The 15,180-nt window shown below is 36.5% G+C and overlaps 1 protein-coding gene across 1 annotated transcript in view; it reads left to right on the top strand.

The window, feature by feature from the left end:
• LOC110462435 (zinc finger CCCH domain-containing protein 13-like) overlaps nucleotides 1–13,532 on the top strand; it is a 29,346-nt gene extending 15,814 nt beyond the window's left edge. The window contains exons 9-21 of the mRNA XM_021516385.1: nucleotides 49–411; nucleotides 776–832; nucleotides 1,220–1,409; nucleotides 1,984–3,001; nucleotides 4,391–4,523; nucleotides 4,908–5,006; nucleotides 7,326–7,474; nucleotides 7,980–8,404; nucleotides 9,799–9,908; nucleotides 10,228–10,320; nucleotides 11,076–11,267; nucleotides 11,543–11,754; nucleotides 12,329–13,532. Of these exons, the coding sequence (XP_021372060.1) occupies nucleotides 49–411; nucleotides 776–832; nucleotides 1,220–1,409; nucleotides 1,984–3,001; nucleotides 4,391–4,523; nucleotides 4,908–5,006; nucleotides 7,326–7,474; nucleotides 7,980–8,404; nucleotides 9,799–9,908; nucleotides 10,228–10,320; nucleotides 11,076–11,267; nucleotides 11,543–11,754; nucleotides 12,329–12,484 (3,197 nt within the window). The 3' untranslated portion in view covers nucleotides 12,485–13,532. The remainder of the gene's footprint in view (nucleotides 1–48; nucleotides 412–775; nucleotides 833–1,219; nucleotides 1,410–1,983; nucleotides 3,002–4,390; nucleotides 4,524–4,907; nucleotides 5,007–7,325; nucleotides 7,475–7,979; nucleotides 8,405–9,798; nucleotides 9,909–10,227; nucleotides 10,321–11,075; nucleotides 11,268–11,542; nucleotides 11,755–12,328) is intronic.
• Nucleotides 13,533–15,180: the final 1,648 nt, after the last annotated feature.

Here is a 15,180-nt window from a genome sequence, read left to right on the forward strand (position 1 = left end):
CCTTGGCATCAAAGTGATAATGTTTTAATAATGTATCTTTTCCTCCAGGACCAAGGGGCCAGTATGAAAGGGGACATCCTGATTATCGCGACCCAAGAGATCCCAGAGATCCGCGGGAACCACGAGACCCTCGCGACACTTCAGGACATCGTGACCCCCGTGATCTTCGCGAACCTAGGGATCCACTTGACCCCCGAGATATGCGAGGTGACATGCGACATCCGAGGGTGGATCCTCGCGATCCCCGTGATCCAAGAGAAATGAGAGGTGACCCTAGAGATATGAGGGACCCAAGAGACGGTAGCTGGGAGAGGTCACGAGGTCGAGGAACATGGACCTCGCCCCACGGTCCCCCTGGACCTGGGGGGAGGGGAGCAAGAGGAGGCCCCCCACCTCCTCCACAAAACTATGGTAAGATTAAAAATATGATAAATGTATAAAACCTCTTATTGTGATATACATAAAATATTAAAATGCTATAGAATCTGTATACCTGTAGTATGTATCACTGAAAATCCTGTAAGACAATTTCATAACTAGAACAGCACAATTATGATATAAAACTTAAATTATAAATGCCCCTGTAGGCCTGAGATATCACTCGCCATATTTGAAGCAATGAGTAGAATGAATTCAGAAACAGCAAAATCATGAAAATATCGCAGGTGTATTGTAGCCTCCCAGAAAATATTGTGTATCATACAGTATTTAAAAATATCGCAATATATCGTCGTATGATAGACATGATACTGATTGTTTTCTTTTCATTTTTCAGGTGGTGGTAGAGGAAGAGGCAGTTTCGGTCCAAATGATCGTTACGGAAATGGCAGAGGTGCATATTAAAGGAATGCAATGAAACTCTTTAGTTCACACATCATTAAATCATAGAAATAGAAATTTCCAAATTTATATTTAAGTTAATATTATATATATGATTAATATATATTTCTAGCCTATCAGCCCAGACTAATAAAACTTTCTCGGTATGTTGCTTATTGTTAACGCTAGGGCTAGACTAACCCAGCCAAGTATCAACTTTATGCTGTACCCAACTTCGTGTTGTCAAATGCTCCATGTGTTGAGGTGATCCTGGTCCAAATGAACAGAAATTGTCATTATGTCTGTGATTGTCATTTCCTGTTCTGATAACTAATCCAGTCTCACAGTTTTCACTAATTTGAGTGTATACTTATCACACTTTTGCTAACACTTGTCATAGGAGGTCGATACGACCCTAGCCAGGAGCGTCAGAGCCGACGAGGTGAATGGGAAAACCAGCGACGTGAAGACTTTTTCCCCGGGGGTGAGCGTCGGGACTGGGGCGAAAGGCGAGGGGAGGAGAGGCGTGGTGACTTATCTCGCGAGGATGACAGACGAGGGGAGGAGAGACCGGATGACAGAGGATTTAGGTAAGGATGAATTCTAACTGCATTTGAGTTCTAAAAAAACAACATTTTCAGGATAACCAAGGTCCTTTTCATTAATGCAATTCAGTTACTTCAATGTAACGTTTTCAGACCAAGCAGACAAAGCCTCTCGGGGTTACTTCATAAAAACAAACCTTAAAATGTCTTTTCCATGGTTCCCAGAAAACAGCATGAAATTACTTGGGTGTTTGAACTGCTGAACTGGGAAACAAGAAACAGGATTTTTTTAATTATTGAGTTAGCAGTTGTCACTTACTTTAGGTCCTTGATATAAATTTCTGGATATGTCCATATAAGCAATTTATCTTTAGTTAATACCTATATTTCCCTTTATGATAAATAGAAAAACATCTTACTTTAGAATATTTCTCAGTAAAACAGAATAATTGAAATCATAACTGATCATTAATATGATGCAAAATGTATACCAAAATCTGTGATAAACCTGATTTAGCTTATGTATGCATTTGTCTTTGAAATACAGGTAGATGATTTGAAATTAGATGTAGAAAATTATTAAATATCATTAATGATTAATTTTGTTTCCTTTGAGCAGGATGGACAGAAGGGACGATCGTAGAGACAAAGATGGCATTCGAGACAGACCAGATGACAGAGATAGCTCACGTGGGGGTCGCTATGGTGATGATCGTAGGGGACGTGATGAAAGTACGGAAAAGCGTGAATTTGAGCGACGTGACCGTGACACTATAACAGACTCACGACAGCGTGACAGAAAGGATCAGTCTCAGGAAAGAGACAGGCAGGAGAGGGGAGATGGAGAGATAGTGGATAAACCTGGGAGACAAGAAGAAAGTGAGAAAGAACGTGACAGAGTAGACAATAGAAAATCTGATAGAGAGAAGGACAAAGAGAAACCTGGTGAAAGTTTAAATGTGAGTTCAGATGATAAGGCTAGGGAAACAGCTGAAGGAAAGGACAGAACCACTGAAAAACAAACGTCTGTGGATAGGACTGAGAAACTGGACAGTGGTCCTGAGGAAAAGAGAAAGAACAAAAAGAAGAAGAACAAGGAGAAAGACAAACCAAAGAGTCCTTCAAAGTCAAAGAAAGATGGAAAGAGCAGTGGAAAGAAAGAGGACACAAAGGGTGGGGATAAACAAGGGCAGGAAGGAGACAAAGACAAATTTATTGAGGAAAAGGAAGAAAATGTTGACACAAGGAAATCTGAGCAGGACGTTTCAGTAGGAAAAACTACAGAAAAGACTGATGAAGGAAAAGATATTGTGGACTCCAAAGATATCCCAGAATCTAAAGATCTAAAAGATTCTAAAGACTCTCGAAAGCGTGGTCTTGAAGATGAAGAGAAGTCTGTATCCCCAGCACCCTCCAGCAAACGAGTACGTGACACATCTCCAGCCAACTCACAGCGCAGTCGCGGCAGTGCTGGAGACCAAGATAGAGAAAGGTCACGAGGCCGTAAGCGTGACGATAGGGAATCTAGGCGTCATGACAGGTCGAGACCACATAGCAAGGAATCAGACAGAGATGGACGCCGTGATAGGTCACCAGGCTCAACTACAAGTCGAAGAGATCGACGTCGGGAAAGAAGTGTGAGTATAAACATGTCATTAGGTGCTGAGGATTATAAAATGGTTTTGTCATGCAGTGGCTGGGAATTTCCTAATATTACTTCCATATTGATTTAATGATATTTTTGTAGTAGTTTGTTGTGATGAAGGCTCTACAGTTTGTCAGAGGAATTACCTTGACCCACTTTCATGTTCACAGGTCACATATGTCTTTTGTAAATTCAAAAGGCTTATACAGAACTTTGGAAGCCTAGAACTATGATATTTGGGTGGTCAGGGTTCTCCCCAGGCCATTTAGCTGTTATGGCTCCGTATCAGCTTCAATTTGAAATCCTTCCTGCCGTATCAGCTTAATTGACCCGTATCACCTTGTTATTTGTACTGAAGGTGGTCTATTTACACAAGAAATTGACACTGATTAAATCACAAGGCTGACCCACGTCCAGTAATGACCCCACTGGTATGTTGCTGTAATGGAGTATTCATTAGATCAAATGAATGACTGTGACCAATTCTCAAGACAATGTGTTTCAACTACTGTGTTTAAAATCAAATTAACTCATTTACCCCTGACATTTCATAATGAACTATTCCAACCTTTGAATTGGAAGAGTTCAGATGTGTCTTCAGGGGTGAATGAGTTAAGTGCACCAGTCGAGTTAATGCAAAATACTCTTTTGACCTTGTATTTTCTTGTATCCCTTTTAGTACTTCTGCTATAATTAAAACCGTTTGTCCCACTATAATTATTAAATCTATCAAATGATCCTCTGTAATAATAAAACTGTCACTTCCACATGAAAATTGTCCTGTGTATATATATAGGCACAGAGTTTGTTCATGTTTTGTTGCAATCGCTGATTGTCTGAAACTATGGGAAGTTCTTTGATGAACCTCCAAACTTGATTGTGGACTATTTTCAGGATATTATTTTGTATAGGTATAGTTTGCCAGAATTGGTAAATGTTTTGCAAGAAAAAAATCTACAAGTTTGAAATTTCACATATGATACTATGATTTATAACATTTTCATCAGGTTGTGTAAGAAATACTTGTTTTTTGCAAAGTTTGCAAGAATTTGCTAGGATTAACGATTTTGAATATATTTTCCATACCGTAATGTAAGTTCAAACAAAAAATATTTAGTGTTTCCGGTAACCCTACCTACCCTAATTTTTGTTGTGCCTACCTTACTTTTTAAGGCAATTTTCTAAGGAAGCACTAATACTGTTAAAATCAAAGTCACTCTCATATATAAACCATATAAAATTGGGTGTCAAAATGAAATTTGTTACCTACCTACCTACCCTAATTTTTTCCAACATGTTACAGGAAACACATATTTTTTGTCTGGCCTAAATTAAAAATAAATTACCCTCAATGTTGGAGTGATACTTTATATACTTACAGCAGGAAGCCAGAGATTACGATAGCAAAAGTTATAGAAAAAGGTCAAGGTCACCAGATCGTCGATCAGGTGACTTCAAGGACAATGAAGAAGAAAGGAAGAAGAGAAAAATTACTGAGCTGGATAAAGAAGCAGGTTTGTTATTTGGGATGAGAGGAGGATGTATTGAGTAAAATCAACCAGAGATGATCGAAACTAATTGATATGAGAAACAAGACATTAAATAGGATATACTTTTGTTTGATAACTTCTAGGATTGTATGTTTTGAGTAGGATAATGGGGTGCAAAGTATCTAAATTTCAACATTTGGCAAAATAACAAAATATATATGATTCACCAGTGTTGGACATAAACCAATATTTTTTTCTTTTAAATTTCGTCAAACTAGTTTGTGTGCTCAATGTTGGGGGGAAAATGGTTTGTAGATTTGAAATTCATAACAATGTGTAGTGAGCTAGATATTTAAAGATGAATAGATATTGTATGATATCCTTTGGCTACAAAATATTATTTCCAAGATTCCAAAAATGCAGAAGCTAAAAGTGACGACACAGGAGGAGCTGACGTAGCAGGTGACAAACTAATGGTTAAACCAGAACTCAAGCCACCCGCTAATGGTAAGGCCAAACAAAAAATAGATATGTTTCAGGTACCCCGACCTACACTAGTTTTTACCTTCGACGCTAACATTTTTATCTTTCTCAAATGCACTCCACTCAATCCAGTGCTGGTTTATTTTGTCCACCAGATGCCAAACAATTGATGGACAAACAAACAAGGAAACTATATATACATATACCCTCTCTTCATAGTTACTTTATAGACAGGTATCAAAACCAAATTTAAATCCCATATTTATTATTTAAAAGACCTAAGATTTTTTGTTATTTCTTAAATTAGTGTCCATCAAAAGGGGAAAAAATGATAGAAATAAATCCCAACTGACCTACCCTGTTTTTTTTAAGTCATGTTACCTGAAACATACATATTTTTGTAGGGCCTAAATGAAAACTAATGTTTGAATTAAAACTCAAACTAACAGCTTTAATATTGTAAATGACGAATTGACGATTAAACCAGAACGCAAATCAGCGTTAAGGTAAATGAAAAACTAATGTTTAAATCTAAACTGAAACCAAGAACTAATGATAAATGGCAAATGGATGGTTAAACCCACACCTCAAGGCAGAATCTTTATATGTTAAATGAAAAACTAATGTTTAAATCTAAACTGAAACCAAGAACTAATGATAAATGGCAAATGGATGGTTAAACCCACACCTCAAGGCAGAATCTTTATATGTTAAATGAAAAACTAATGTTTAAATCTAAACTGAAACCAAGAGCTAATGATAAATGGCAAATGGATGGTTAAACCCACACCTCAAGGCAGAATCTTTATATGTTAAATGAAAAGCTAATTGTTAAACCTAAACTCCTACTAAAAGCTTGTGATAGGTGATTGATTCAGGGGGGTGACATTGGTCAAATAGAACACTAATTCTGTCCACCTGCAACTGAAAATCCAAATGACAAACAATTAACGAAGACCAGTGGTTACCTTCTACCAGTAAACTATGTCATTTAATTATCAAACTAGAGCACAAGTCAGCTTTTGATTGCAAATGGCAAATCAATTGTCAAACCAAACCTGAACCAATCGACATGTGTTGGTAAATGACAACCTTAACCCTTTCATCCCTATGTAACTTTAGTAGACTCTACCATGCATTGATATAGATGAGTCCATTATGGTCTACAAGAGTGAAAGAGTTAATCACCTACTAGTGGTACATCGGTACTGTGTTGTTTTAAAGTCCACTACGAACATTTGAGATCAATTCCTAGTCAAATTTCAAATTTTATTTCTGAAGCCTTGCAGTTAAAGGTATATAGAACTTTGAAATAATATTGTGTTTCTTTCATCTATAAATTTGGTATACAAATATAGCATTATTCAAGCATTCAATAATGAATTCTTTTAGCTTCTCAAAGAAATAACAGATATAGCATTTCATGAATTTCATCAGGCTTTTTAAAATTTGCTCATATTTGAAATCAACAAAAAGGATTTAAGATAGTGAGTTTATCTCATTGCATACAATATCCTGAATTTGAAAAAAAATACATTTAAAGGAATTCTGGAAAAAAAATGAGATTTGCATGCAATCATTTTCAATAGTTTTTTTTTTAGGTCACCTGAGCTTTGCTCAAGTGACCTATTCCGATCACTTTCCGTCCGTCGTCGTGCGTAAACTTTTTACGTTTTCAACTTTTTCTCAAGAACCAGTTGATGGAATTTTTTCAAACTTGGTCAGAATCATCCTTGGTAGATGAGGCTACAAAATTGCAAAATTGGGATTCCTACCCCAAAGGGAAAATTAACCAATGTTTCAAAAATCTTCTTCTTCAGACTCCGAGGTACTACAGTCATTTTCTCTGCGTGGATGGAAAGATCATCAGGGGCTTTATTTAAATTGTAAATTTCAGGANATTTTCAGCAGAAAATTGCTCAAACTTAGTCAGAATCATCTTTCGTGGATGAGAGTATTACATTGTTAAATTGGAATTCCTGCCCCTTCCCTAGGGACTAGGGCGGGGCCCCAAAGGGAACATTTACCAATATTTCAAAATTCTTAACCTTTGATGACATGACAAGTATTGTATTTCACTTAGTTTACATGCTGATTTCCACATCACATCTAAACAATAAAATAAAGCTACCAGTACCTATGATATAACTCAGGTGACCGCTAAGGCCCTTGGGCCTGTTGTTATAAATAGTCAGAATAGTTGATTGATCACTATGTATTTCTCATTATATTGATGTGGATATAGAGGTAACAATTCTTCAGATATCCTATTAAATCTTTGTAAAGGATGTAAAAAATTTGACAGATATTCCCATAAACTGTATGCATGGCTTTTTTTCACAGTTGGGGCGGTGGAAGGCCGGTCAAGAGGTGTGCGAGGAGATGACCACAGATTCAGTGACTGGACTGATGACTCTGGAGATGATCTCCTCAACCAGAAATCACAGACAGGGGATGGAGAGAAAGCCCCACCCCCAGGACTATCATCAGAGGTATTACAACTGTTTGTAAATAGTCTCAAATGGTGGTTTGATTTGATGCCCGCCAAGAAGTGGTGTGACACAAAGTGTTTGTCTTGTCCTTGTGTGCACATACCTACCTACATCTGGCAAGTTTTTGCATTAAGATCAGATATGAACAACGTTCTGTAGCTGAGTCACATTCACATGCTTATTAGCCTTGACACACATGAGGTGAACATGTTGCACAACACTTTTGTAACCTTGACCTCTATGACCTTGCTTGATGTTTTTAATGTGGGAGTAGGGCATCTGTCTTGCAGACAAATTTCTAGTTCTAGTTCTTGAAAAAATCATCCTATTAACTTGATACACAAAAATACCATGGAAATTAGACAGAAATAAACTACCCAGTCACACTAAAATATTTTTTGTTGCTTATGTGTAATTTAGTTCACGTAATTAATCTGTCAAATATAAAAAATCAGGTGTTCAAAAAATAAGTACATAAAACTTTATTCTGTATTATTTCCTGTAGGTTTGCTCAGCAATTCCAGACCATGTGCGTAATGAAGGTCGTATCCGTAGTAACAGTCGCAGCAGCCATAACAGTAAACAGAGTCAAGGAGGTCGTAGACGGTCGTCACAGGACCTGGACAACTCTAGCCCTGATCTCGACAGCCGTTCAGCAAGGGATCATAGTCCAACTAGGAAGTCGGGCGATCGTAGTCCAAGGCAACATTCACGTGACCGCAGTCCACGGAGAAGGTCACGTGACAGAAGTCCACGGCGAAGATCAAGAGATCGCAGTCCAAGGACAAGGTCACGTGATCGCAACTCAAGTCACAAGTCAGGAGACTGTAGCCCAAGTGCAAGGTCACGTGAAGGTCAGAGTCCAAGTAGGACATCAGAACAGCATGTAAATCAGGAAAGAAGGTATGCTGACAGTTATTATAGGAGGGGAAAATATCTTTTTTAAGCCGCTCCTGGCGAGAGCCGGGCGGCTTATTAATTCTGTCCAGAGAACGAAATGACGGACCCACTTCCGTTTCGGGGTGCGTGCCCATAATTCAGTCGTGCATGCTTCCGCTATATAGTTTCGTTATCGTAAATAGAAAGTAGAATCTCTGACACTAACCTGTGGGTTACATAAAGTCTTTGGATACTCTTCTCCAAATAATAATCCATAGTTTAAATAATTGCTGAAAACAAAATGTTCATCTCCGGTGCATTCTACGAGTGTTGTGGTGGTGAAATTCGTGCACTAGGTTTGAGCTTTTTAGCAACTCGGATTGCGGTCTGAGGAGTGTTACGCGTGTGAAACACATATGATACGAGAAAGCACATGTGAAGACTTTCAAGCATTGACGCTTTCTGTAGAAGGAAGAAGTAAATGTATATACCTATAAACCGTATGAGTGATGAAGTATAACCTCTATTTTGATGTTTGAAACGGGAACGTAATATGACATATCGTGCTTAGGATGATAACGGTAATGGCTCTGAGACAAGACGATATGTGAACTGTGTATGTTTATCAAACATTTCTGTAACACAGCATGCTATTTCTTGTGTATTGATTTATGAAAGTGCAACAATTTAAGAACATGACACAACAGCCGCGCCGTGTCCAAGAACATTTGTGAAATTTTGTATATTCAATGACGGTAAATATAGTTGCTACATATATTAATAATTATATATTGATATGAATAAAAAATAAATAAAAATGAAATAGTACAATGTCTCTTTTCTCCATGTTTTCCCACTACTGTTAATTAACCTTCATTTCACAATCACAAAATGCACCTATTGTAATCTATTCACCGATTGCCATTCTGCACGTAAATGCTCATGTCACATCATTGGAGGATGCTATTTAATGAAAATTACAACAATGCATCACACTTAAAGAGGGTGAAAAAAAGAGGGGAGGGAGAAATGTTTTTAAGACATCATTTAAGAGGCGATTGATTTTGAAAATCCCAAAGGCAACATCATCACATGACCTGATTTTCAATTAGCAGAATAAAAACACATGTCTGAGATATTATAGTAGATATTGATGCTCAATGTGTTACTGAAGCAACTAAATTTAAAGTGGTGAGCGGCTGTAATGTCACACTGACATAATTCTAGTTTTTTATTTATTTTTTATTCAGTATCTCTTAAAGTGATCAGTGCAAGTACAATATCATCCATTTGAGGGGTGAATATTTGTAGCTTTTAGGGGTTATTTGTTATTTAAATCTATTCAAATGAAAAGCATTAGCCTATCACATTAAAGAAGTCATACTTGAAGTGTTTGAATGGATGAATTGAGATGCTGAATTGTGTGACTACTTGTCATATGACAGGGAGGAACTACAAGAAGGCCCAACAAAGCCACACTTAGATGAGGAGAAGGAATCTAGCCAGACACAGGAGTTGTTGAATTTGCCTAAAGACAAGGACCTCCAATCTGCAGGTTTGTAGAGTTCCTAGAGAAACAGTGATCAGGTAAAATCTAACAGGGGCAGATAAAGACAGCTCATTATAGCGTGACCATCAAATTATTAACATGTAAGATAGGAAAAAAATGTGTAGGAAATCAGTTCTTGGGGATTAGGGGGGGGGGGGGGATTTTACGTAGTCAATTTGCATTGTTGAGGGATCAAAAGAATTTGGAATGTATAAACCTTAGCAAGTTATATTTACATTTTCTGTGTTTGGGCATTGTGCATGTGACAGATTGTAGTTCTGTGTATGCTGTTGTTGTGCTCACAACCCTATATATATCATTGCAGGTGAGGAAGAGGATGACAGGATGTCATATGATGAGATCTCCAGCGAAGAAGAGAGCATCATTGGTGAAGAGGAGAAGCAGGACCCTTCCCCTGGTAATGTGCATGGTTAAGATTATCTACAATAACTTTGATCAAACAATTAGTAATGGACTCTTTGAACAAGAGACACTATCAAGAATATATCATTCAAGAACAATTTAAGATGAACTACTGAAATTCAGAAATGTGGAAATTCAGTTTTAACTTCAGTCAGACTTCAAAGTAGCCTCCCGCAGAGAGTTATAAGTGAAAAGTGAAAGGCATTCTTGCATGGATGTCTGCAGTTGCAAACTGGACTTATTAAACAAAATTCACTCTATAAAGGTCATATTTAAAGAACCTACACTTGGGCCTCAGTTTTGTATTTATACTATTCAACTTTCATTCTCAAAACAAAAGTAGATAGGTGGGGATTGTTGTACATTTAATGGAAGAGAGTTTTTAAATAAATCTATGGGAGGGAAAAATCATGCTAATAGATCTAAAATTACTTTTTATTACTCAATTATGTATACATATAATCAAAGAAGGAAATGGTCCTTGCTAAACAGAAATCCATCTGCCAACAAACTGCTGAGACACTGAAATCTGAATAACAATGCCAAATTACAAAAACTTCAGGGCTACTGTGTTAATGAGACTTACTGTTTGTTATTTTCACACTAAACTCTGCGCTCTGATTGGTCAGTTTAGAGTGAAAATATTATTATTTTTTTATCACTAACAGAGCAAAAATGTCAACTTTATTTTCATCGTAAAATTTATATTTCATCGGTAAAAATCTTATGAAATATGTTCCGTTTGTACAGCTCCCCAAGGTATGGTGGACGTCCTACAGATTGATTTTTCCAGCTTCAAGAGCGACCCTCTACTCAAACCAGGATCGGGCTCTGCTCTTAACAAGTACAAGCCAGCAGCCATCTTGTCCAAATTGGGTGTATCAAGGGCTTTTGCTGGTGACAAATTATTCAAAAAGGTCCAGTCTTTCTGTCAAGACAAAGGTGAGTACTTGTTCTCTGTATGTGATAAGTACAGCATTTCTTCATTAGAGTTTGAATGTAATCTGCTCGGACCAAAGAGCTTGTCATTTCCCTGCTGTTACATTTCATGTGATGCATTTGAAATGACCAGCCATTGCATATGGTTAAACTATTAAATATACTGGTAAATTCTAGTTTCTTAAAGTCTATGTTAGAACATTGATGTAGAAGGATTTTTCTGTTTATTTTGTCATTGGAGGAGGAATGATGTAGTGAAGATTATTCTATTTATTTAGCAAAAGAGGAGAAAAAGGAAGCTGAAGAGGGCAAAGAAGGGGAGACCACTCCAGAGTTTCAGTGGCACAGTGATGTGGCAATGTTACACTCCAATGAGGTGGCTCGTCAGAAGGAGAGAGCCACACTTATCCCCAGCATTGGACCAAACCGCCGCGGACTGTGTGCTCGCCGCGACCTGGACATCAGACGGCAGCTTTGTAAACTATACAAGGTACTGATGACACTTCTCAGGCCAAGAGAGTTAAATAGCCTTTCTCTTGCATTAGACGAGTGTAAAGTACCATCGCAGACATTGTTTTACTTAACGAATATAATTTTGATGGGCCAGAACTCTAAAAACTGACAAAAGATAGAATATGTAGTTTACAGCCCTTTGCACGGACTTGTACATTTTCACAACCTTGATTCGAGACTTAAGATCATGGTAGGTAAAATATTTGGCATTGAACGGCTGTTTCTGGATTTACATTTTAACACTTGGTGTTTTGGTGAAATTTGTTGAAGATCATAGATGTGCTTCTCAGATGAGTGCCAATCTTACCACGTGATTGGATCAATTTTTCTGGCTGTTGACTATTTGGTTTTCTTTATGGCAATTAAGGGATCTTAAGGAAAGGCATCATAGGACTATCAAATGCCAGTGCTAATCTTTATACTTAAATAGTTTTACAAGTAGCAAGAGGAATCAAGTGGCAATTAAAGATGGTTGCTGTCAGAATAATATTGTTCTAAACCTACCCAGTGTTGGAAATATGACAAATAAAGGCACTTGTTTTCTCTTTCAGAATCCAGATCATCTTCATTCCTACCACACACCAGTGTTCGATACTGACCTCTGTAAACTCAGTGTTCAGCTGTTCAAGGACGCAACACAATCTGTGAAGGTCAAGGATGTGACCTGTGAACCCGAAAGTGTAAAACCAGAGGTCACATGTCAGTGACAAATGAGATAATACTCATGATTTGTAAAGAGAATCTGTAAAGAGAGAAAAACAGGTATATGAAAGTGTTGTATGTTTGATCCATAGAGAGAAAACAGGTTTACGAAAGTGTGATGTGGAAGTAAAGAAAATTTTCAATACTTTGATAATCTGATACTCATGTTTGATCAATCTTTTGTAATATTTTGGTAAGAAATACAGTTTTATATCCTGCATGACTGTTTAGATACAAATTCTAAAAACAGTTATGTTAATGTTTCAGCCTAGAATAATTGCATATTTATAAACACAAAACAGGGTATAAAAAAACACTTGTTGCCACTGTTCAAACAAACATTTTGATTTTGTTAAGTGAGGTTTTGGGGGAACTGGAGCTGAATTTTAACTGGACTTGTGGATGCAACCTTACTTTTTTTATCTTTACCATGATTATCACAAAACGGTTGAATTGTAAATGATAATTGTGATGAAAAAATGAAATCTTCTGTAATGTCATGAACTTAACAGTTAAAGTGAGGATACCGTCTTTCGATAATGCGGTAAATATAAACCAGAGGCTTGCGAAAGGTTTGAGTTTCAGAACTGTTACACTGAGGGTTGGAGTTTTATAGTCTACAATCAAAGAAAGGAATTGATGTTTTTTCTCAATCAATCCTTTTTTCACCGACCATCCAGTTATAATATCATATCATCTGAGTGTAAAAAGTTGCATTGCACTTTTTATTTTGTCACCATAAGTGCATGCAGCTTGTTTCTAGTCTAGACCCTATAGTGGGGTGGGGGAGAAAAATCACTTCTTGTTAAAGGGAGTCAAGTCAATGAAGAGCAAGAGAGAATATTTCATTAAATCGTATCATCCCATGTTTAATTCAAATTTTCCATTAAACATGTCAAACATGTTCTGTATAGGATAAGGAGTCATTTTCCTATTTCATGTAATCATCCTTTAAAGGGAGTATTTTTGTACATAAAAACTATGTAAAATATTAATGTGTATGTTTAAGTGTCAACATTGATTGTAAAATAAAACATGTATAAGATTTGTAAACAAGGATTTTGTTTTGTTTGAGTGTGTTCACTCCACTCAGAATCTTTGACACAAAACACTTGAATCCTTCATATCTGAGTTCAGGGAGACCTATTTATCTGATCCATAGTAAAATGATTGCAGTGACTAGAAACTGTTGGTTACAATTTGATGAGCTTTTCACCCTTAGGACTGATTTGGTCTTTTGATCACTAACCTTTTTTATCCTCATGGTCTTTACCTTCTATGAAGAAAAAGGATCATGTAAACCATAGTATTGAAAGTAGTGTTCAGAATTAAATTGAATCAAAGTACTGAAAGTCTTATACAATGCAAAAATTGAAAAAAGAATTGAAGACTGATTTAGGCAATCACTGGTATAATCATATTTCATGTTGGTCAAGGTCATTCATTGAAACAGTTTGAAAGCCCTTCATTCTAGAATGCTCTTTGCTAAATGGGATGGACCTAGGCTTTTCCTTATTTAGGAGAGATTATTTGAATATTTTGACATATTTGATCCTTGTGACATTGAAAGTTTGAGGTCAATCGTACTTTTAACCTAATAGCAAACCACCTGAGCATGTACACAGATCAAATATCAAGACTCTTGACTAAGTAAAACCTGAGATGAACTTTTTCAAAGATTTTAACTTGAAATGGCACATTCAAACTTATACCCCTATTGAGAACCAAAAGCTGACCTTTGACACAAAATGTTTACTGAGACAATATGTGCATTAGCGTCCTTCACATCATGTCAGAATAAAATGTAAATGCTTTAAACCGTTTTCGAAATATTATGCTTTTAAAATATTGAACTTTTTAAAACATTTGACCTCTGTGATCTTGAAAGTGAATTAAGGTCAATCGTTTTTCTTAAAATGATAGCAAACCATATCAGCATCTTACAGATAAAATATCAAGACCTTGAAGAACTTGAGAATAAGCTTTTCCAAGTTTCCATAAAAAGTTTACCTTTGACACACAAATTTTCAAGAGAATTTTTTTTGCATTGCTGGTCTCCATAACATTTCCAAAGATGAAATTGATGGCTTCATTCGTTAATGAGTTATTGCAATTAGGAAAAAACGGATGTGACGTCATGGCACATTTTTAAAAATTTTGATCAAGATAAAAATTCAAAAAAATTGAAAGGTTGGTTGGGCCAGCAGAAATATCCAAAATGGATAAAATCTGATTAACAGAACATCAGAAAATAACGGGTTTAACATATTTTTTGACTTTTTTATCAAAGGAATTATTAAAAAGGTGTACGTTGTTAATGGGAAATGTTACAGAAAAACTGAAGACATCAAATTCATTTTGAAGGAATTACCCATCGACTATAAAAACAATTGTAAAAGGTTGAAAAATTGGTGACCTTTGACCCAACAGCGAGGATTTTTATTTGATCTTTTTGTATTAACATGAAGTGAGAAAAATTTAGCCCTGAAGAATATCCCAAAATTATATGAATGCTATGTGATAGCTTTTCAGTTATGGCCAATTTAAATATTTTGGTCTATGACGTCATGGCGGCAATATTGGGTTTAAAACAAACTTGAAAATGTTGCAATGACACTATTTGACCATGGCCTACAATATATTTGAAAGTAAAAGATTAAGTGGCCACAAAATCATGGCAGAAGATGAAAAATATTAAGAA

Source organism: Mizuhopecten yessoensis, unplaced genomic scaffold (assembly GCF_002113885.1).
Source record: "Mizuhopecten yessoensis strain PY_sf001 unplaced genomic scaffold, ASM211388v2 scaffold10797, whole genome shotgun sequence".
NCBI classification, from domain to species: domain Eukaryota; kingdom Metazoa; phylum Mollusca; class Bivalvia; order Pectinida; family Pectinidae; genus Mizuhopecten; species Mizuhopecten yessoensis.